At 31.7% G+C, this 23,453-nt stretch overlaps 2 protein-coding genes across 2 annotated transcripts; one reads left to right on the top strand and one right to left on the bottom strand.

The window, feature by feature from the left end:
- Positions 1-172: 172 nt before the first annotated feature.
- On the top strand, positions 173-11,108 carry LOC105335686 (pyridoxal phosphate homeostasis protein). The gene is made up of 8 exons (XM_034474127.2): positions 173-349; positions 2,250-2,366; positions 3,159-3,194; positions 6,836-6,911; positions 7,752-7,886; positions 9,743-9,885; positions 10,040-10,138; positions 10,687-11,108. The coding sequence occupies exons 1-8, from the start codon at positions 251-253 to the stop codon at positions 10,912-10,914; spliced, it is 933 nt and encodes a 310-aa protein (XP_034330018.2). The 5' UTR covers positions 173-250; the 3' UTR covers positions 10,915-11,108.
- A 2,786-nt stretch (positions 11,109-13,894) lies between these two features.
- LOC105335878 (nacrein-like protein) lies at positions 13,895-19,283 on the bottom strand. The gene is given in 10 exon segments (NM_001305309.1): positions 13,895-14,172; positions 14,938-15,015; positions 15,209-15,435; positions 16,048-16,168; positions 16,395-16,508; positions 16,597-16,713; positions 16,878-16,970; positions 17,182-17,366; positions 17,833-17,994; positions 18,988-19,283. Coding segments are annotated over 10 exon segments (1,296 nt in total). The 5' UTR covers positions 19,151-19,283; the 3' UTR covers positions 13,895-14,136.
- Between the last annotated feature and the right edge of the window lie 4,170 nt (positions 19,284-23,453).

The following is a 23,453-nucleotide window of genomic DNA, read 5'->3' as shown; positions in this document are numbered from 1 at the left end:
AGCCGAGCGTCTGGTTGAACGAGACTATCGCATTCGGATCACGCTCGCCCTTTTCCGTAACCGATAAAAAGTGCGGTGACGGAAATGGCCGAGTAGTTACGATTGGAGACTATCGGTTACGAATGGTTCGAGAGACATCCGAGTAGTTCCGAGTAGGTGGTTTGTTTGACTGGTTCTCCTTAGGCCGTTAGGGCACAGTTTCTAAACAAATCGGGTTCGACATTGAGAATGTCCATTCAAAACAAACGCAATGATCCGTAAACTGACCAGCAGGGAAATGTCTTCAATATCGTCTGCATTGAGGTGTGTATTGGATAAAGTAGAAGCTGCCACTGAAAAGAGGAAGAAGGTGAGATATTACTTGGTTTTCGTGTTTTTGTGTTATTACAATTTTTTCTTGCTTTGAGAATGCAGCTCAGTTATCTGGTTATGAATGAGTTTGTGTATAACAAGGCACGTTACACTCCTTGCTTGTTTCATGTGTCGCCACACGTGCATTTGAATTTGCATGAGCAATGCAACACAACTAGAGGCGTGAAATTGTGTAAATTGTGTTGTATAATGGTATTTCACGTTTGACCTTTATAAAATGTTTAAAAAATCATATAATTGATTTATCAATCACAATTATGTCCTAAACAACAAATCCGCTCTTGTTTGAAACCGCCTTAAACCACTATAAACTGCTTTACAATATTTTAATGGTCAACTATTTGAAAAAAAAATAATAATTCATCAAGTCATGTGATAAATTGGTGCTCCATTTTTTTCTCTGCTATCTTGATTCATTATAATAAAGATTCCTGATGACCTGCAAAGAAACAGGAGATGATAATAGTGAAAACAAAACTGTAAATATATTTGGATACATGCATTAATGTTAGATGTGTTTCATATTCATAGCAATGATCATGCATGTTGAGGTATACCGGTAGTTTATAAAAGTATTCAAACTGTGTAGTTCATTATACATATAATTATGGCCCATAGATAACACCTTGAATGTTATCCTGTTGGCAAATGTCCATTGTTATAAATTAAACTCGCACTTCACATACATGTATTTATTTCTAGTTTATTTTTATTTCTATACTCTGTCCCAATTTAAGTTACTGCATGCGTTTACCACATTTGCTTGATACATGTATTTTGAAAATCTTGAATAACTTTGTGCCCAAACTATGTTCATCCACTAAGTGTATAATTTTTTTTTATGAAACTGTACCTATACCTGTGGAAAAGCTAGCTAGAATTACAACAACTTTCAGGGCCATTTCTGGTATTTTTTAAGTGATTTTTTTTTGGGGGGGGGGGGTGGTCAAGCAATAAAACAAAGTCTAAATTATACATTCATTCACAAGACATTTTTGACATGTGTGATTTTTTAAAAATGTAAATAAGCTTATATTTCTGCCAAACAGACAAAATTATCTGACCTAGATTGCAGCTGGTGTATTGCCAATTAACTGTCACTTTCTGATGCTGTCTTACTCTTAGGCATTTGTAAAAACAAATGTTTTTGTTAATCACTCTGTATACATAAGGAAATGGATGCATAAGCATATGATAATCTGAAGGTTTTTTGAAATCATCATGTGATTGTCTAAATTTGAATGTTTTGGTTTTCCGCTGTATGTACTTTTTATAGCTCCACAAGACAAGTAGGATAAAAATAGCTAACTCTGACTGACTTTCTAGAAAGTAAGTCTGTCTACTGTGTTACGGGGTGACTGGAACAGCTGGGGCAGATTGCATTAGTGTAAGGGTTCTAGCGAATGATAACATTTATGAAACAACAGCAACAGTATAATTAATATTTTTTTAAAAGGCTGAAATGGACAATTAATTATGAATAACATAGTTCAATAGTGTAATTAACAGTTAAGAAAAAAACACTAAAAATTTGCAAAAGAAAATGCCTATTTTGCTTTATTTGGATGAATGCCAAGTAAAGTTGATTAAAAATCAATTGTAGTTGTATATTTGTAATGCAAAAATAGAGCTTTATCAATTAATTTATAAAGTTTAAGTTAAAATGAAAGATTAAATGGAAGAAAACATGAAATGTAAAAAGTTTTTTTTTTAAATATATAGTGATTTAAAAAGACACAATTTGACATTGTATCCAATTTTAGTATTCAGAAGTCTTTGAAGACTACAATATTGTTCTTTTCGATATTTTATTTGTCACTGCACAACTGCATTTTCTGATATGTTTATGAAGTTTAGCTTTTCTTGATTGATGTTAGACAGGTGATGAGTTGAGCAGTTTGCCCACCAGGCTTGTTGCAGTATCAAAGACAAAGCCCCCTAGCAGTATTGTGGAGGCCTACAGAAATGGACAGAGGCACTTCGGGGAAAACTATGTAATGACCATTTTGAAATAGATGTAGAATATCAGTATGATATAGCAATGTTTTAAATTTTCATACTATAAATATTTTTTCTTATTTATTTCTAGATATTGATGATTAATAAAGTACATTTTATCATGGAGTCAATCAATACATGTATTAGCAAATACATGTATCCATTTCGGTATATAGGATAACATAAATGTATTAAAGGACTATTGTAAATGAAATAGTCCATAAAACTGTATATTTCACAAAATCCACAAAAATTAATTCTTGAATATTATCAATTTTAGATGTCAGTGAAATAAGCTCATTGTTCTTTTAAATTTGAATATTTACATTCTACTGTGTTTTCCCATTAAATTCTGTGATCTTCAAATGCCTCTAAATGCAACAAGTAGTCAAAGGTCAAATTGACGAGTTTTATTATGACGTCACAAACGTTGAACGCTGTAAACTGCAACGTCACAAGCGAAAATCAAAGTTCATGCTTGTGGCTGTTACTGTGGCTCTTCCATTAATATTAACTTACCCTTAGGATAAGATCGGAATTTTAAGGTATAATTCATATTTGCAGACAAGGCAAGAAGTTAAAAAAATGTAAATATAAGCATTAAATCATGATTTTGTGAAGTATACACTCTCATAACTGCCGCGGTGTGTGCATACAAATTTTCATAACGCGCTAACGCGCGTTACTCAATTTGTATGCACACACCGCGGCAGTTATGAGAGTGTATACTTCAAAAAATCATGATTCAATGCTATAATAATCAGATTATTGTGCTTGTATGTGAACAGGTCAACGAAATTGCCAAGAAGGCCATTGACCCTGAGGTAAGTGCTCTGTTCTACTTTTCCATTAACGTAAGGGAATTGACAGCTAGGTAAATGACCTTGTTCGTCTGTGCCATTAATGGAACATGGTAAAAATCTGAGTTGAAACTTCTAGCTTCACTAGAGTATTTAATCATATGCCTAGCTTGGCAACCAATTTAAAAATTGTGACCTGGTTCCTTAAAGATGGTATTAGTGCAAGGGACAATATGCAACACCTTGAGATATTGATGTTCAGTACACCATATTCAGAATAGAACCATTTTAAGAAGAGCTGGGACTTTCGGTAGTTGTGTCAAACAGCAATGTGGTGTAGGCCTCTCTATTTCATCGCTGGCCACTCAGCCATGGCTATTTGAAATCAACAAGATTTGTCTGGCTTTTGAGCTAAGACTACGCAATCGGTGCATATTTTGCTTGAAACAGCTTCATTTTTAACATGTTTTGACGTAACCGAAAGTCCAAGGTCTTGTTAAAATGGTTCTTTATAAGAGGTTTTAAATTTTTCAGTTATTCAGTATTTGACTATAGAGGTTTATTGGCCGAGCTTACTTTGCTAAATTGTTAATTAAGATTATAGGTAATTTTATTGTTTATTCTTAAAGAGAATATTTCCCTTCGTGTAGATGTCCCATACCTTTAGCTTTAAATTTATTGAAATGTGAATGTATCTCGTAGCTAGCTTATACTTTTATTGAAATGTGTACCGGTACATGTATCAAAATAATTTTGTGTAATGTTTTTAGCTCACCTGAACCGAAGGTTCAAGTGAGCTTTTCTGATCACCCGTTGTCCGTCGTCCGTCCGTCCGTCCGTCCGTCTGTCTGTCTGTCTGTCCGTCCGTCCGTCCGTCCGTCTGTAAACTTTTCACATTTTCAACTTCTTCTCAAAAACCACTGGGCCAAATTTAACCAAATTTGGTACAAAGCATCCTTATGGAAAGGGGATTATAAATTGTTAAAATAAAGGGCACAGCCCTTTTCAAAAGGGAGATAATTGCGAAACAGTAAGTATAGGGTGCATGTCTTTAAAAATCTTCTTCTCAAAAACCACTGCACCAGAAATGCCAATATTTACACAAAAGCTTGTATATATAGTGAAGATTCTAAATTGTAAAAATTGTGACCCTCAGACCAAAACTGGGGCCCCAGGCGGGGTTCAAAGTTTAACATAGAAATACATAGGAAAATGTTTAAAAAATCTTCTTCTCAAGAACCACTGCACCAGAAATGCCAATATTTACACAAAAGCTTGTATATATAGTGAAGATTCTAAATTGTTAAAATCGTGACCCTCGGACCAAAACTGGGGCCCCAGGCGGGGTTCAAAGTTTAACATAGAACTACATATGGAAAATGTTTAAAAAATCTTCTTCTCAAGAACCACTGCACCAGAAATGCCAATATTTACACAAAAACTTGTATATATAGTGAAGATTCTAAATTGTAAAAATTGTGACCCTCAGACCAAAACTGGGGCCCCAGGCGGGGTTCAAAGTTTAACATAGAAATACATAGGAAAATGTTTAAAAAATCTTCTTCTCAAGAACCACTGCACCAGAAATGCCAATATTTACACAAAAAACTTGTATATATAGTGAAGATTCTAAATTGTAAAAATCGTGACCCTCGGACCAAAACTGGGGCCCCAGGCGGGGTTCAAAGTTTAACATAGAAATACATAGGAAAATGTTTAAAAAATCTTCTTCTCAAGAACCACTGCACCAGAAATGCCAATATTTACACAAAAGCTTGTATATATTGTGAAGATTCTAAATTGTAAAAATCGTGACCCTTGGACCAAAACTGGGGCCCCAGGCGGGGTTCAAAGTTTAACATAGAAATACATAGGAAAATGTTTAAAAAATCTTTTTCTCAAGAACCACTGCTCCAGAAATGCCAATATTTACACAAAAGCTTGAATGTATAATGAAGATTCTAAATTGTAAAAATCGTGACCCTCAGACCAAAACTGGGGCCCCAGGCGGGGTTCAAAGTTTAACATAGAACTACATATGAAAAATGTTTAAAAATTTTCTTCTCAAGAACCACTTCACCAAAAATGCCAATACATACACAAAAGGTTGTATATATAGTGAAGATTGTAAAAATCGTGACCCCCGAACAAAAATTGGGGCCCCAGTAGGGGTTTAGATTTTAACATGTATAGGAAAATGTTTTAAAATCTTCTTCTCAAGAACTATAGTGCAACTGTTTTGGATATTACTATGCATACATGTACATCCTTAAATAATGTAGATTCAAAAAATTGTAACTCCCGGACAATTGATGGGCACCAAGAGGGGTTCAAAATTTAAACATTTTAAAAAACATAAAGGAAAAGTTTCAAAATTTTCTTCTCAAGAACTACAATGTTTTAGTTTGTGGAATTTCTATGCATGCATCCTTCGCTTATGTAGATTCCTAATTGGTAAAATCGTGACCCCAGACCAATACTGGGGCCCCAAGATGGGGTCAAAGTTTATTATAGAAATATAAAGGTAACATGTTAAAAAATCTTCTTCTCGAGAACTACAATGCTTCAATTTGTGAGATTACTATCATGCATACAACCTTGGATAATGAAGGTTCAACAGTTTTAAAATAGTGACCCTTGGACTAATACTAGGGACCCAAGATGGGTTTAAAGTTAAATGTAGAAGTACCGGTATATATGGAAAATGTTTAAAAATCTTCTTTTCGAGAACTACAATGCATCAATTTGTCAGATAACTACGTAAGCACCCTCAAATAGTGTAGATTCGAAATTAAAAAAGCCGTGACCTCAATCTAATACTGGGGCCCCAAGAGGTGTTCAAAGTTTAAATTAGCATAGAAATATAGAGGGAAAATGTTGAAAAATCTTTTTCTAGGGAACTATAATGCTTCAGCTTGTGAGATAACTATGCAAGCATCCTTAAATAATGTAGATTCCAAATAATTAAAACTTTAGCACTGGACTAATACTGTGGCCCCAAGAGGGGTTCAAAGTTTAACATAGAAAAATATATTGAAAATGTTTTTAAAAAGTTTTTCTCGAGAACTATAATGCTACAGTTTGTGAGATTACTTTGCAAGGATCCTCAAATTGTGTAAACTCTAATGTAGTGGAACCAAGAGTTATCTTTCTTGATGTTCTGTATAGTCTGAGAGTTATTCCTCTTGAAGTGGAACTCTTCTCTTCTTTTTCAGGTTGTGTACGTGCGGTCCCACCGCAGTGCTACACATTTTAATTCCTATGTTACTATTTATGTTGTTAAAGCCAACCATAAACCTCGGACCATAACTGGGTCCCCAGAAAGGGGTTCAATGTTTAAAATAGAAAAAGCATATGCTACGAAATGTAATGTTACAAGGAACTGCTGTTCAGGTGAGCGATGTGGCCCATGGGCCTCTTGTTAAGTTTTATATGATATTATACAATAATTTTTTGCATGAATTTTATATCTCTATACTGAGGAAATAAAGTATGAATGAATGGATGATTTGAAATACATGTCTAATTTTTGTATGAAAACATGATTTATTTAAGTACATGTATTTTTATTCACCAAAAAGTATCTGACACATTTGACAATGTGTGACAGTTAAGAAAAAGTTAAAAGTTGAATCACTAACATGGAAACATTTATTATCTTTCAGATTCTATCAGAGTGCAAAGACATTCACTGGCATTTTATTGGACATCTACAAAAAAACAAAACTGGCTCTTTAGTCTGTAAGTACATGAGCACTGGGTACACTTGGTCACGGAAAAACAGAATGTATCATTTTTTGTAATGGATGCAAGCACAAAGCCAGACACATTGCAATGACCTGGGCCCTCCTTATACTTTTATAGCTGCATGTTGACTGAACAACATTAAAAAAAAATACATTAAAAGATAAAGTTGTATCAGTATGGTGTAACTAAATACCGATATGTTGTGTACATGTACATATGAGAAAGAATTTGTTGATTTTAAACATATTTTTATTAAGCACAAGTTTCATAACTAATAGACTGCCCTCTCCCAAAGAATGTGTTGTTATCATTCGATTAGAAAGATTTGTAGAAGTATAAAAGAGGGTTTTAAGAAAAATGATGAGAGAAGTGCCATTCTCAACCAAGGATATGCCCTTGTCCACAGCCTTTGTCCAGTATGCATTACTCATTTATCCAAATAAACCGTTAAATACAAAGCCAAGCAATCTGTATTTTAATGCTAGCAGACTATCTGTTTGTGATGGGCGATTAGGAGCCAGAATCCCCAACTGTAATGTCAAAGTTTTGTAATTGTGTTGTTAAAGGATGAGAAGAACAAAATTGACATTTTAAAAAAAAGGGAGAGAAAAACGATGTTCTTGTTGGTAAATAATAGTGGTAATTATAATACATGTATCAGTTTTTAAAAGCTGCATGTTTATTGTAAAATCAAATGCTGATTTAAATGAATTTTTCTTGTTATAGGAATCGCATTAGAAGAACTTGATTGAATGTTGTGGTCTATTTATATTTTCTCCTACTTGTAATACTTGCATTTAGAGAACACTCAATTGATTGTTTCAACATTTGTAGCCTGTCCCAATCTTTACATGGTGGAGACGGTGGATTCAAACAAAATTGCAGAAACATTGAACAAACAATGGGAGACAAGAAAAAAAGCAGGAAAGCTGAAAGTGATGATCCAGATCAATACAAGCATGGAAGAAAGTAGGTCCAGAAACTTCCATTAATTATTCAGAAGATTACTTTTATTTTCTATTAGAAGATTTCTTATTTGTTGCAAATAATCTTGAATTATAATTATGAATTTTCCTTGAATGACTGAATTGCAAATTTATTGTCATTGATATAAAATCCACCCTCGACTGCAATTTATTTATTGGTTAAAAGATTCAAATAAAATTAAAGGTTAAAGTTTTTGGAGCAGGTGCTCTTTAATAGACAACTCTTAGTTATTAGATTGGTTTAATATTTACCAAACTTGAATAGATTATGCATCTTTTGATACTGATGCACTCCACAGGCTTGGTTGCTGAATCTAAGCCATAGGTTTTGGATAGAGGAGGAGGTAAGGGCACATGTTAATGGAAGTAATAGTACTTATTCAAACTTGCATCAATGATTTAACTATGTAAATGAATCACAGGCCGCTGCAGATATGGAGTGATCTTGATTATCTAGTTGTTTAGGCAGGTTTAAGATTTTAGAACACCTCAAACTGTGTTAGGCTCTTTGAGCTGGTTATGAAATGAAGTAAATTCTGTTCATACCTAGTCACAGTTAAACAGTTAATAAAGCTATGGATGTGCAAATAAAGGTAGCTTCAGATACTGAACTTGATCTTGATTATCTTGATGCTGGAGCTACATGTAATGTAAATGCAGGTTTGAATGTTGGAAAAAATGCTGTCCTGACCAAATTTCTTGGTTCATGTAACTTTTTTCAGAAACAGATATTTTGTCATATGATATGATATTGTATTTATGATATTGTATAATATGAAATAATGCAAAGCTGTATGATGTAATATTGTATCATATTACATAATATCATATAAATACAATATTATGTTTACATTCTTTTTTTTGTTTGTAAAGTGTGTTGAAAGCTATGACATTTATAACACTGTTATACACACAGGGTACTCAAATGTTAAAATTACGAGTTTTATTATGACGTCACAAACATTGAACGCTGTAAACTGCAATGTTACAAGCGAAAATCAAAGTTCACACTTGTGGCTGTTACTGTAGCTCTTCCATTGATATGAACTTACCCATAGAATAAGATAAAATTTTAAGGTAAAAATCACATTTGTAGACAAGGCAAGAACTTAAAAAAATGTAAATATGAGTATTAAATCATGATTTTTTGAAAGATACAGTCTCATATCTGCAGCGATGTGGTCATTCAAATTTTCATAACGCACTAACAAGCGTTACTTAATTTGTATGCACACCCCGTTGCAGTTATGAGACTGTAACTTTCAAAAAATCATGATTCAATGCATAAATATTACTTAGTACAGTTTTTTATCATATGATATGATACATTTTAGTAATGTATAATTGATAATAAATAAATAATTCATATCATATGATACAATATAATATATCATATGAAACAATTATATTATATCATATGTTACAGTAGTACAACATAATTGTATCATGATACTATACATTATCATATTGTATGTTATGATCATATTATATCATATGACACAATATTATATTGTATCATAAGATAAAATATTGTTTTATAAAGTTGTGTGTATTGATAAATATTGTATAATACAATAATGACAGTATGAAATTTAGATGTAATGTGATACAATATTGTAACATAGGATCTTATGATATTGTGTCAAACCATTATAAAGATCAAAAACCATAATTTTTATATGATATAATAAAGTGATCTCATCAAGGTGAGACCTTATCTTGGTGAGCTCTGTAATCTTTTATTACCTCATTTTTTTATTAGGTAGACTTGCAAATAAATGCTATATGTTTTTGATGCAGAAAAAAATTTAATTTCAATTTTTGATCTGATGTTTTTAGACAAATCGGGATGTAAGGAGGAAGATATGGTGAATTTGGTCAAAAACATTCTGGAAAACTGTCCTAACCTGGAATTTATTGGTCTGATGACTATTGGGTCCTTTGATCACGACCTCTCTAAGGGACCTAACCCAGATTTCTTGGTAATCTTATTCAATTTATTGGTATTATGCTGCATATTGTTGCCATTTCAAATTTGCAAAAATTCCTCCTGAGAATGATATCATATAGAAATGTACTGTCCATTTTCTGAATATTTTTTTCAAAAACCGTAACATTTTATTTTTATGTGCACAGAAACTGCTAAAATGCAGAGAAAGACTGTGTGAAGAATTGAAGCTAGACAAGAAAAATGTAGAAATCAGCATGGGGATGTCAGCAGATTTTGAACATGCAGTAAGTTTTCAAACCAAGCATATAGCTTAAATTATGCGACCTTTCCCTACTGTACCCAATTTGATTTGTCAGTGTTGGATTCTCTTAGGTAAACTCATTAACCAACCATGTAAAGGGTCCCTGATATGCCATGGTCTAAAAGTGGAGGGGGGTCAGAGACTATATATATGGACTTGATAAAATAAGTTTGGTTTTATTACTACAGTGAAGTTCTCATCAAAAACATGTGGTAAATAGGGTTACCTTTTGCAGTGTTAGTTTTACCTATAATCATGAATGATGTTTGTGACAGATTTCACCCCTGCTTTTAATTTCATTCTTGTTTTTAGTGAGATACATGTGTAAATTCAACATTTTGGATTAGCTCAACTTTATTTATTTTTGGGCAGCTAGGACAAAACAAGATAAGGATGTATATTTTTCTGTAGATGCCAAAACATTATTAATAATATGAATAATATTGTTAACACTTCACATGATAGTAAGCAACAAATGTAGATACTGTAGTATCATTTCTTATTATAAGTTCTTATCACTTCTTTTTGCAGATTGAACTGGGATCTACCAATGTTCGCGTTGGGTCCACAATATTTGGAGCAAGGAAGCCTAAAGCCCCAAACAAATCTGATGGAAATCCAACCCCATCTGGTGAGGTCAAGGACAGCTCAGGGTCAGGGAACAAAATGGCAGACTCCAAGACTGATATACTACAGGAGAATGCTACCGGTGTGATAGATCTAAATAAAGGACTAAGTCACATGTCCATGACCACATAAATAAAACCCAGTCACAATCCAGGTGCTTCACAATTCAGCAATGTACAAGAGACTGGCAGAAGTGAATGGGATGCATGTAATCTCTTTATCAGTATCATGTTGATACTTGTGTTTTGTGTTGTAAGAAGAAGTGTTTGTGCAATTGAGATTGAGAGAAGGACAAATATTGATAATCCATTTTCTGTTCTTCCTTAGTGTGTGTTTACTCAATATTTAATTATATTTTGAGCATCTCGATGAGAAGAATACTAAAGGGGCATGGTCACGATTTTGGTAGAAAAATATTTTTCCAATTTTTTAAAATACAGTACTTCAGTCAGACATTTTTAATAGACAACCAAAATTTGAGTGTCATTCGTTGAGTTATAAGCAAGTTACAGCGCTAACAATTCTTTGCTATGTAAAAAAAAAGAAGCTTTTGTTTACATTTTGAATGTTGAAGTAAAAATTCCAGTTTAACGTTAGGAACTGTTTATTTATGCTTAAAAGGAATAAGAAAACAGACAAATTAGCTTAAAATAGATTTCTTACTGGTATATTGAACCTATGTAAACAAAAACAGGACACAGCTTTGTTTACATGACAAAGAATTATGAGCTCTGTATCTTGCTTATAACTCTACGACTGACTCTTGAATTTCGTTTGATCATTAGAAATGCATTCCTTAATCATTGTAAATAACAAAAAACAAAAATATAGAATTTGACCAAAATCGTGACCATGCCCCTTTAAGATATATGTATGATTTCTGGTAGCTATTTCACTTCACCATATTTGATATGGTATAAAGTTTACAAACTGGGAATATCTGTCTGTGAATCTAGATACATGATATACATTTAGCTGTTGTACAACTTACACTAGAATGTTGTGATTGTTTCTAGATTTTATCTGAGTATCTTGGTTAGTGTACTTCATTTAAAAAACTCATGGAACATAACATATCTTGTCAAAACTTGCTTTGGATGAAAAAATTATCAGGTATTATCACATAGTACATGCATGGCTTTATGCATGTACACAAACCAACGAAAATTATAAAGGAAATGAAAAAGAACTCGAAAGGAAACCTACTGGCAATTTAAAACTGGCAGTAATTTTCAATCAAAATAAACAATGATACAAGATAGTGACTTAATAGAGATGAAAAACTTTAGTTTTAAGTATTAGTACATGTATTTACAGTTGTCTGTAATGAGTCTTGCATTTAACTGATTGTTATTATTTACTGATGAATATTAATAAAAAGTAACTGTGACTCTAATGCCTAATTTATTGAAACTACATGTACATATTTTTGCAACACACTTTGAAGGCTGATAATCTTTTGTAGTCACCTCCCTTTACTCAAGGATGGTAAATTGCTTTCATTTATTTAGTGTTAACAAATCATCGTAGTATGAACTAATTGAAAATTGAATCTCAGAAGTTGTGATTTATACATATTTCTTCAAAGTGCAAATTAAATGTCTCAATTCTAAGAAAAAAAAAGGGGGGAGGGAGGAATCTCCCTTCACAACGCGCTGTAAAGTTTTATAATTTAACGCTCTTCGAAAACTTTTTTCAAAGTGCTGTCCTTTCTGACATATATTATTTTCCAAATAATATCTGCAATATGACCCAAGTCTTATTGCAGGTATTATTTGAAAAATAATATGTCAGAGAGGACAATACAATTATTTCTTTATTTTGTTCCAAATTTAACGTGCTTTGAAAAAAAATTTTCATTAGAACTGTTCAATCTAAAATCATGTTTAGGCTACTAAATACAAAATACAGTCAAAACTTCAACTCTGTACGTGTAAAATATACTACTTATCCAAAGATAAAAAAAATAATAAAATTCGCTTGTAATGCAGATCTACAGATGACACAGTTTTACAATAAAAGAAATAGAATAAATGAGAATTGGGCCATTTTTAAATTTCTTGTGTTATCTTTTCATCTACTTACAATTGTAGCGAATACATTAAAGCAATTTGACATTATAATGGCGTTTCTGGACCATACAGTGTACCTGTCGATCTAAAACCAGAGCTTGGACGATGAATACTTCGTTTTAAAAGAGCATTGTATTTACACTGTAGATATTTTTTCTGGCTCTATAAACATTGAGATTTTGAAGAACAAAAAAGATCAAATATACCTTGCATTACAAATTATTTTGTATGATTTGTACATTGCTAGCATTTTATAATGGTAAAAATTAAAGATTCTGCTATGTATCACTTTGATAAGTTAAAAGTAAAGAGAACGCTCGTCACTCGCTACGCTTCCACACATCAATACTATAATATCATTTTAGTCATTCCATATAATCACAAAGAAAATAAGACAGAAGTTTGGAATTTATCATTATGATTATAGATATTTGTCATCATCAAATTATGTTATTTACCGATATATTTGCAAGAAAAATACACAATTTTTATTAGAACGCGGCTTAACAAATAACAGACAGGAAATTATATATAACCTGTTCAATGTTTATGAACTCTCATTCTCATTTTTAGTAATTGATAGAAGCTGTGTGTCTTATCTTTAAACATTGTGTAGTTACAATATATTTGGCCCGAAAATTGTAAATAATAAATTAACCTAGAATGTAGATCTAAAAAGCAGACGACACAATGACTCAGAAGAGAAACATGATGTGCAGTTCTTGTTTGCTGATTTAGTATTTTTTCCCTCCACATAAGATCTATGGCGAGTTTATTTAGCAAAATGGTGTTTTTTGTACCGTATTTTATCTGAAATCAGCTTACTTGGAAGGTCACATTTCTTGCGTGCATTTGTCTATTGATTAATTAACGTTGCAGTCTGTAATCTGTAATTTTTTACGCGGTAAATTTATAGTTTCTTTTATGCATCAATATTTGATATAAAGTTCAGGAGGGGTGTCCGTCATTCGTTGTCACACATTCACAAATAAAAATGACAGCATTCAAGTCATTTCAGATTATCATAAAGAAGTCAGGCATTTCGAAATTATCATTTTTTATTAACTGTCTTATTCATGATATACTTTTTTATTAGCAAGTTGCTTAATAAATAACATCCATGAATATCGTTTCACTAATCTAAATAATGCAGTATGATTTATGGAAACAGTTAAAATCTCGAACACAGTAAATATTCTGCATATTTGGTTCATGGCCACAAATGTCGTGACCAATAATTTACCAGCCAAAGCCAAACTACGTCTTACAACCTAGACGTCACTCAGAAGTTCTTGGAGACATTGAAAAATTCATTAATCTGTGAAAGAGAAAAGCAAATAATTCAGAATTAGAATACCTAGGTAGATAATGCGTATATGATACCTGATACAAACGTATCCAAACAGTGCATTTTTCCCAACCATTTCCTTGTATATATTTGCTCTTATATTATATTTTTTTCAAAATCGATGACATATATCTTTTTTGCTCTTAATTTTCTTCTCTCGATGCCTTCAATGCTATAAAAACTGACCTAATGTGAGCATCTAGACTTAACTAGGCATCGTTACAAAATCACTATTTCTGCTGCAAAACTCGAAAAAAATTTGAAATTACTGTAATGAAAGCATTCAGACGTGAGAGTAAAAGATACGTCGATCTGCGGATTTGTTTTAACCGAATTTGAATATTTTAAAATCCCCCCCCCACCCCCCCCCCCCCCCCAAAAAATGATATTGCTTAAAGTGTAGTGCTGCAGAAAACATTGGGTTTAATTAATAAGGAAACACACAATTTTACATAAAAATAAAGACGACCCTAAACTTTTGTTTTAACAATGCCAGATCATTTGCAATAGTCTTTTGATCGACTATTAAAAAACGGTGCGTCCTGACTTATATCGCTACGGTAAACACAGTTCTCTCTTGCAGCAGTGGATACATGTAACAAGTGATTGCATAATTTGAAAATCAACTCTTTGTGCGACCAGAATTGATTTAGATACCAAGTTATCTATATGTTTAATTGGTATCTAAGGATTGTTATGACTTTTTACATGCTATAAATATTGAGAAACTTGTACCTTAATAGGTCTTTTTACTCCATGATGATTTAGAGGTTTCTTCTCGGCGTCCTCAACATGTTGTAGTGCTTTAAATGCCTAAATAAAAAAAATTCTTTCTTCACAAGCGACAAAGTGATTCAAGCATCCTATGTTGTATACAGTTAACCAGATTTGGGAAGATACCTTGCAGTCTAAATGTTTCTTCAACCCCCGCCCAAGACCAGAGTCATCTTCAAAAAGAAAGATTTATTAAAACTTACAGCTCAAACAAAAAACGTTGTTCACCCACCTTGCGGGACACTTTGATTGGACATTTGTACACTATCCACTGGACGCTTTCATAACAAGGGGGCGTGGTCAGAGATCCTGGGTAGGTGTAGAACCTTTGATCGAGCGGAAGGACATCTACCGGGGATATCCCACAATGTACGTCATACGTTTCTTCTGGGTGTCCACCACCTCGTGTGCACTTACTTTGAATAGTTTCTTCAGAGGGCTTCTCACCACACTGCAAATCTACAATGTTCCATCAACAATGATTTGTTTCATGTTGTTTAACATCATCTTCAGGACGTTTTAATCATGTGTTCATTAGTAACGGAAAATAACGATTATGCTAGCACCTACGAGGAAATGTGGGTTACTGGGCTGATTTTAAGGTCTATCACCCACCTGAATGTTGCTTTACAGAAAGAAATCACGTTTTAAAAAATGCATGCTTCAACAGACACTGCATGGAAAATTTGGGAGGAAAAGCCTTTTGACCAGACGACAACTAGCTTGAAAAAAAACATCTTTTTATCCAAATGATATTTATCTCTCCTACCGGAGAGCCATGATAACTTAGTACCTTCATTTAAAACTTGAAATTATGCTCAGTGTCATGGACGAGACTTAAAGAACATTGAACATACTCATACTGCACAGCGCAGCCACTGCCGAAATAAACTTTTGGTGATTTAGGAGGGATAAATTCCATATAATGACGAGATCCATACTGTCTCAAATTACTTTTCAACGAGAGATTGCACATGTTTGATGCAACTTAATTATACAATAGATGGAGATTTTGGTGATTTTAGAATCAACAGTTAACGGAACACCAGCACACAACATTGTTTCACTAACTTTCAGGGTCCTTTGTTTCCTTTGGTTCTTCTTCATTGTGGTGGTATTCTTTTATCTTTTCGTAGTATTTTTCCATTATATGGCTGAGTGTTCTAGCATATCGGACTTTGCATTTTTTATTCTATGAAAATTACCAAAACAATATAAAAAATCTAAGTAATTTCACAATATTCGACCCATGTTTAATAAATGACGAGACATGGAGAGATTAAACAAACCATGTGTCATTATATATATTGCATTTAAATATGGGTAGATTAAAAACTTTTCTGGAGTAAAATTGCAATTAATCGTATTGTATGACTGCAAAGGTGTTACTATTATGTCAGGAAACATATATTTTTTACCCCTTTATAGCACTTCTTGCTGAAATAATCCTCGCCATCTCCATTGTGTTTATAGTCCCCATAGTTCCTGTGACAACAGACTCTAGTATACGTATATTTGTGTCCCCACGCAGACTAAATAAAGAAACAAATTAATGAATCAATTACACTAATCATCGTAGATATTGAAATATTTATCTGAAGACGTATTTCTCTCCCCTACCTCCCACTCCGATCTTTCTTTGTCGTCGCCTTTTTCATATCCATCATCCTCCTCTTCATCATCGTCATTATCATTATTATCATCATCATCATCATCATCATCATGCCCCCTTTTTGCCTGGAATGTTAAATTCTACACATAAACCTTAAATATTAGATGAACAAACAAAAAATATGAATTTTCTGAAAAAAGAAAGTTTTGTTTTTTCTTTCAGATGATGGTTTATACAATTGATTAATGACATTATCTTATATTTGATACAAAGTGTAATTCCTATGAACCTTAATCATGACTCCGATGACAACTAGACCATCGTCTTTTGGTTTGGCCTGCGAAATGTCCCCATATTTACTGTTGTAGAACACCATATGAGCCTACAAAAAACGTAAACAGGCACCGAGTTATTTTATTCCAATGTATTCTCTCAGTAGATAAGTACATGAATTTAAGAAAGTAAAGGGGGAAGCTCTATCGATCCTCTTTTGGGAATGAACTAAAACCAGCCATTGCAATGCACAATTTAAAAAAAATAAAACTATTCTAATGCAGGTATTTAAATATCTGAATAAACATGTATATATTTACCTCCATAGGGTAGAACTTTCCATCTATAGAGTGTTCCGAACCAACATCCTTCTCCTTGCCGAGATGAATGTGTAGATCTGCGAGGATGTACTCTTCATTCGGATTTCTTCTACTTACACTCTTTAGCTTCAGAGTAATGTTTCTCTTGGTTTCGTTAAGTTTAACGCTAAAGTGGGGCGCGTGTCCTATAAAGAGTGGTTTTGATGCTTAATATTGCTCCATTGTGGTAATGTTTACATATACCTTTTTCAGATTGTTTAGATGGATATAAGATAAAGATGATAATGCAGTCTTAAATCTGAGAAAAGAATCGTTTAAATCAGTTCTTGGCAATTAAAATGCCCTTTGTTAGTATTTTAACTGTATTTAGTATATGTACAATGTATGCATAATAGTTTCTCTTTGTATTTGATTGGGATGACACGACAACTTGAGCATATTATTTCTTCCGCATGGCGTAATGGCATATTCAGGCATCTAGTGTGTACATTTTTAGTGCATATTTTATTTACATTTTCATTACATGTATAACTTTGTACATAAGCTTCCAACGATCAGTTCTTAGTAGATATCTTCTTTTTTTTTATTGTAAAATATTTAGAAACAGATATATATGTTGGGAGGAACAGGCCCCTCTTGGCATACTCTTACCATTGTTGTATGTAAAAGCAGGTACCCGTTTATCCTTGTTATATAGCTGAAAGCTTGCTTTGGTCCTTCTGGCCTCTGACGTGTCGAGGTTAATCGGTGATTGGCGCCTGGTGGATCCACATGTTGTCCAACATTTGTGTAGATAACACCATTCTTGCGGTCCTAAAATACATGTATGGAGTTCATTTTTTCCCTTTTCAACGTGTCTTGGTGGTCAATGCTTTGTCGATAGGGAGAGGGCTAAAATAGGTTGTGCCTGCTGCCCAATCCCATTCAACATATTATAATGAATAAAATATTGTTGAAATAAATAATGCTTTTTCCATAAAATCATCTATAAACTAACTTTTATAACTATTAAAAATTGACATCACGTGCATTATATTTAATTTGACTTGATTCCAAACTTTTATTCGAAATCAAAAGCCTTCATGTTTGGAGGTAGAAGAATACTATAAAATAGCTATGACCCCTGTATCAAATTCAAGTTTTCTATGAATATATGCAGACAAAAGACTTTTTGGCTTCATAAATTACAGTGAAAAATATTGCGTTAGTGTATTCAATTTTGCATTTTATTTCATTTGATTTGTAATATGATATTATTCCTATCAATCCATCATATGAAAGGAAATTAAACAAACTATTATTCCAAAGAGGATATTAGCATCTCATACTCAAATTAGTTTACATGGGAGATTTGTTAAATAATACGTATAATTCTTTTGCATTTATAGTACCAACATTTAAAGTTAGTAATTCGACTTTTTCGGACATATCTTTAGTTCCCTATTTCTACATATCCAGAACAATTAAAGAACAATTATCGCCAAACTTTAATTTTAATATCAATTTATGTTTAATTTAAACAAAGCAATTGTGTTATAGGTTCAAAACAAGAACCATGTGGAATGAATGAAACACCCTGCACTTTTTAATTTTTTTTTAAATTCGTTTAAAAAAAAGAATGTTTTGAATTGTAGAAAGATATTCAGTAAAGAATAATTTATGAATCAATGTTGATTGTTTAATATTTCGTTGCATTTGATATTTTCAATCTTATTCTTAGTTTTTTTTTATTTTCATGAAAAATACCCACTTTAAAATACTAGTGCTACAGGATTACCGTACTACCGTGTTGAACAAAAGACTTACTTCTACAAGTCTCCTCGTCATAACTGAAGTGGGCATTTTTGAGATCTTCGTAATAACAAACGTCTCCATGATGTGGCATTCTGTATAGATAGCCAGCGCTTTCCACTGTTCCAATGCAGAGGGAACCTAGAAACACCAACCAGTATAAAGCTGCCATTTTCATCCAATGAGGAGATTCCCAAATCCTTGCCGTTTATATAACACTATTTAACTTGTGATTATGCAAGACACGTGTTTTCCCTACATTTTCGGCAAAAATCTTTACATAAGTTTCCTTTTTAATTTTGACATGCAACGCACTAAGCTCCCTAAAGACACAGATCAGGATATAAAACAATCACTCATACAGTTCAAATCACTTTATAAAGAATAATATAAATAGTTAAGTCACAAGACACATCCTCTGTACATTAGTTTAGTAATGAATTATGAATAAGAGCCAGATCTTGCGCAATTTAGTTAAGAGAAGGGGGCTAAGAGCAACAAAGGATAAAATTATTCTACATCCGTCGATGATTATTTCACATTCAAACGTGTAATTAGCATTTACATTGGTAGTCATTGAAATGATTCCATTTTCAATTTTTAAAAAAGTTTGTGGTATAATTAAAAAAAAAATAACTTTAGATTCATGCAAAATTAAAGAAAACTTAAAAAGAAATTAAAATGATTTTTTTTCTTTGCAACTATTGAGGTTTCTAGCATTGTTTGCGTCCTTTGTCATGTTTCAGCGCTTGCATTCATGATAGAGGATTCTGGAGGAAGCGCACTCGTGTCAATTCTCAGCTTTTTGTATGTTTATTAACTTGTTTCACCTTTTCCTACCTTTTGTGAATATTCTGCAAAATACAACGGCATCATGTTTTTATTTATCAAATTTCTTTTAATCATTTAAGCACTTACCTTTTGTCAAATTATGATAAATTTATTTTTTTTTTGTAATAAAATGTAAGAAAATTGTGAAAAAAGTTTTAAAAACATAATTATAAGATTTGTCATTAAAAAAAGTTAATCAGAAAAAGAACACACATAAATTATCTTTTTAAACATATATATATATATATATATATATATATATATATATATATATATATATATATATATATATATATATATATATATATATATATATATATATATATATAAAATTGAATTCGTTCTGTAGCTGCTTTCCTGATTTCCCTATTTTTGTCTCAGTCATTTTTCATGGTTGATTGAATGAGTAATTTATCAATTATTTTACGCCAAAGTAAGGAAATACTCTTTATATATATATATATATATATATATATATATATATATATATATATATATATATATATATATATATATATATATAAATGAATTTATTCTTAATCTTATATTATCTTCAAAAATTATCAGGACAAAGACCACAAAAACCACCAATTAACGAATGTGTACATGTACATTAACTGAACTGATTAAAAGGACAGTTTTGTACTTCCTGAAACTTGTATTTCATTTTGTTTTGGTTGGACACACATGGCAGATGAAACAAATTAATCTTTTTCATGTTTATTATTTCCCAAAAAAGATTGTGAAACTCGTGTTAACCAAACCATGCACGTGGCTATATATTATAATCCACGCGTAGTGCGAGAGTTATAACCTATTTAATTAAATTTGAATTTCCCGTAAAAGTGAAAAGCATTTTGCAATGTAAATTTTAGGTGTATAATTGATCATTTTATCTTATCGTAACTTTTCATTAATTTTATGCCGTTGTAAGTTTTACGTTGCTTTAAAACGACAATTTTCATACATTCTTAACCTTATACTTTTTTCCCAATGCAAGTTTAAAGTGACTTTCCAGATAGAAAAAAAAAATAAATCAGAATGACGGAACAGAAATTGAAAAAAAGCTCAACCGTCGCCTTTCACTTATTAAATTTGTGATATCGTTAATATGACCCATAATAATGATTGATGTTTTTATTTAACATATCAATGTTAAAGCTTTTATGTAATATATCTTTACAGAAACATTCTGTTTTAATGAACTTGTTAAATACTTGTAGCTCTCTAATTAAAACCATGTTTGTTCAATACTTATATTTCGATGAAAAATAAACCCATAAATCTTTTTTTTAATTTTTGATATGTTTTCCGTTAATTTTTTTATTCTGTTTTACGAGTGTTAAGAGTAAAACGCTTTCTTTTTCAAAAATAAACTTGTAAATCTTCGTTATTTTTTTTTAAAAATGTTTTCTGTCGATTTCTTCTGCTCCCTTTTACAAGTGTTATGTCTTTCACAGCAATCCAATGATTTTCAATATGAAAGATAAACTCAACCGTATTCTAAAGAGCCCTTTTGTTACTTTAAAGAAAGATTTATTTTGCAATACTCATCATTTTAACCAGTGTAAGGAATTACAATTGCTCTTCAAAAGGTTTTGAATTATATGATATTTCCTGTACAACTTTCTTCTTTTAACATAGAATTAAGAAGCTTTGTTTACCCATTTTTCATTTTTTTAATTAATAGTATGTTTTTTTGGGGTTCTTTCTGACTATGAATTACAAATCAAAACCAATCATACTTATTCACTTCCATTAAGATAAACAAGGTATTGGTTGACATATTTTTTCAATATTATCGTTTGACTTGTTTCTGTTGAAGTCAAATCATATTTTGAGTATTGTCTCAAGTTTTTTATTTAAAAGAAAATACGTTACAAAAACTTCTGTGAAAATCGAACCGTCTTCCTTTTAGATTGCAACCAAGTAACATAACTATCAGAAAGTGTGGATTCAGCTTATAAACATTGCATACCTCAGTTATTGATGAATAATACTCTGAATCACGACAGGAATCATGTCTTTTTTGTATAATTGACGAAGAAAAATTGTAATTTTGAACTGTAATTAGAAATGCTAGGGAAATGCTTTTGTTTGTTATATACGTCATTCTTAAAATAATGATGCTTTTTATGTTTGTGTCTCTAAAACTTCAATGATATATTTGTACATTTCACCTATTTAACTGATTTATATCTGAAAGGTTTTTATTCTGTTGTCAAAATTGATATTTAAGGGAACTTGATTATTGCTTGATTATTAATGAACAAAAATAGTGCTAGTTTGTGAAAATCTTGTGACTATTTCCTTTTTTTTTTTAGAAACAACGGAGAAGGGTTACATAAAAAACAAAATTAATCAAGCGGTTGACAATGTTAGGTCAATTCCCCCTTTTCATTTACATATGAGAAGAGTTTTTTTTTTTTTTTTTTTTTTTTTTTTTTATGATTTATTAAACACAGTACATTTGATTCGAGATAATACCTCCGCAGAGGCTCTCTATATATACATCACCTGGGGTGCCAGGGGCCCCCTGGATCTGTAATGCTAATCAGCGATATAAATGAATCAGTATTTATAAATGTATTTTTTAAGCGTAAATAGACTTAGATATGGAATAACAATATTGTATATACATTTGTAGAGCATTAGAATATATTGTACAAGGTATTTCTTTTCTTCAATATGTATAATTGAATTTTTTTTTAAAGCGTAATTAGACGTAAACATGAAATAACACATTTTGATACAAGCAATAGTAAAGTAAAATAAGAGTACTATTCGGGGAAGTATCAATTGATATAATATTCGTATCAATATTGTAAACATATTTGTGGAACATAGCTGTTCAATAAAATATTTTTAGCAATAAATATACAATCGGAACATAAAGTAAATGCAATGCGGCAGGACTAACAACAGCATCACAGTCCAAAATTGCCTACCGCATATATGTGAAGAGGGACAGGTCTCCCTCTTGTATATTACAATAGTACATTAATAACGTTTATAATATTTCATTTATCATATACTATTTGATATTTTTTCAAGAATGCTGAAGTTTAACTTTACACATTTTGATTTTTTTACAGTAAGATACAATTGCATTAGCGCATTTTTTAAAAAACAGCGCATATCTTCAGATGACACATGTTCGTTTAAGATTCTACGTTTCATTTTATATTTGTAAATTTTGCATGCAATGAATGACAAAGTGTTGTCTAAGATAAGAGTATATTTGTTGCTCGTAAAAATAAAACCAATGACAATCAATTTCCATGTAACATCAATATTTAGTATCAGAGAAATTTTCCGCCAAAGTGGCATTGTCAAGTCACACTCGTAGATTAAATGTTTTATATTTTCTGGCGTATTGCAATTATTACAGTTCCCATTAATGTTTTTATCCCATTTACTAACCGATAGATTCGTGGTCAACAAGTTGTGAAGTAATTTATAATTAAACTCTGATACAGATTTATCAAATAATGATCGAATCTTATTCTCGTAGATTATATTAAAGTAGTACTTGTCTATTTGGAATTCCTTACACCATATATTTTCCATAATAGGTTTTTGGGATTTCTTGTTTATAAGAATATTGTAGAAAAATTTAGACTTTTTATTTGAAGTATCTTCTAGCTTTC

Source organism: Magallana gigas, chromosome 8, assembly GCF_963853765.1.
Source record: "Magallana gigas chromosome 8, xbMagGiga1.1, whole genome shotgun sequence".
Taxonomy (NCBI): domain Eukaryota; kingdom Metazoa; phylum Mollusca; class Bivalvia; order Ostreida; family Ostreidae; genus Magallana; species Magallana gigas.
Note: the sequence above shows the minus strand (reverse complement) of the source record. Positions and strands in the feature narration are given on the sequence as shown.

Excerpts from the sequence above, each read along its gene's own strand:
- LOC105335686 (XM_034474127.2), top strand. The coding sequence starts at position 251 with ATGATCCGTAAACTGACCAGCAGGGAAATGTCTTCAATATCGTCTGCA. Across the intron at positions 7,887-9,742 it reads CAATACAAGCATGGAAGAAA|ACAAATCGGGATGTAAGGAG; the intron begins GTAGGTCCAGAA and ends TGATGTTTTTAG. Across the intron at positions 10,139-10,686 it reads CAGCAGATTTTGAACATGCA|ATTGAACTGGGATCTACCAA; the intron begins GTAAGTTTTCAA and ends TTCTTTTTGCAG.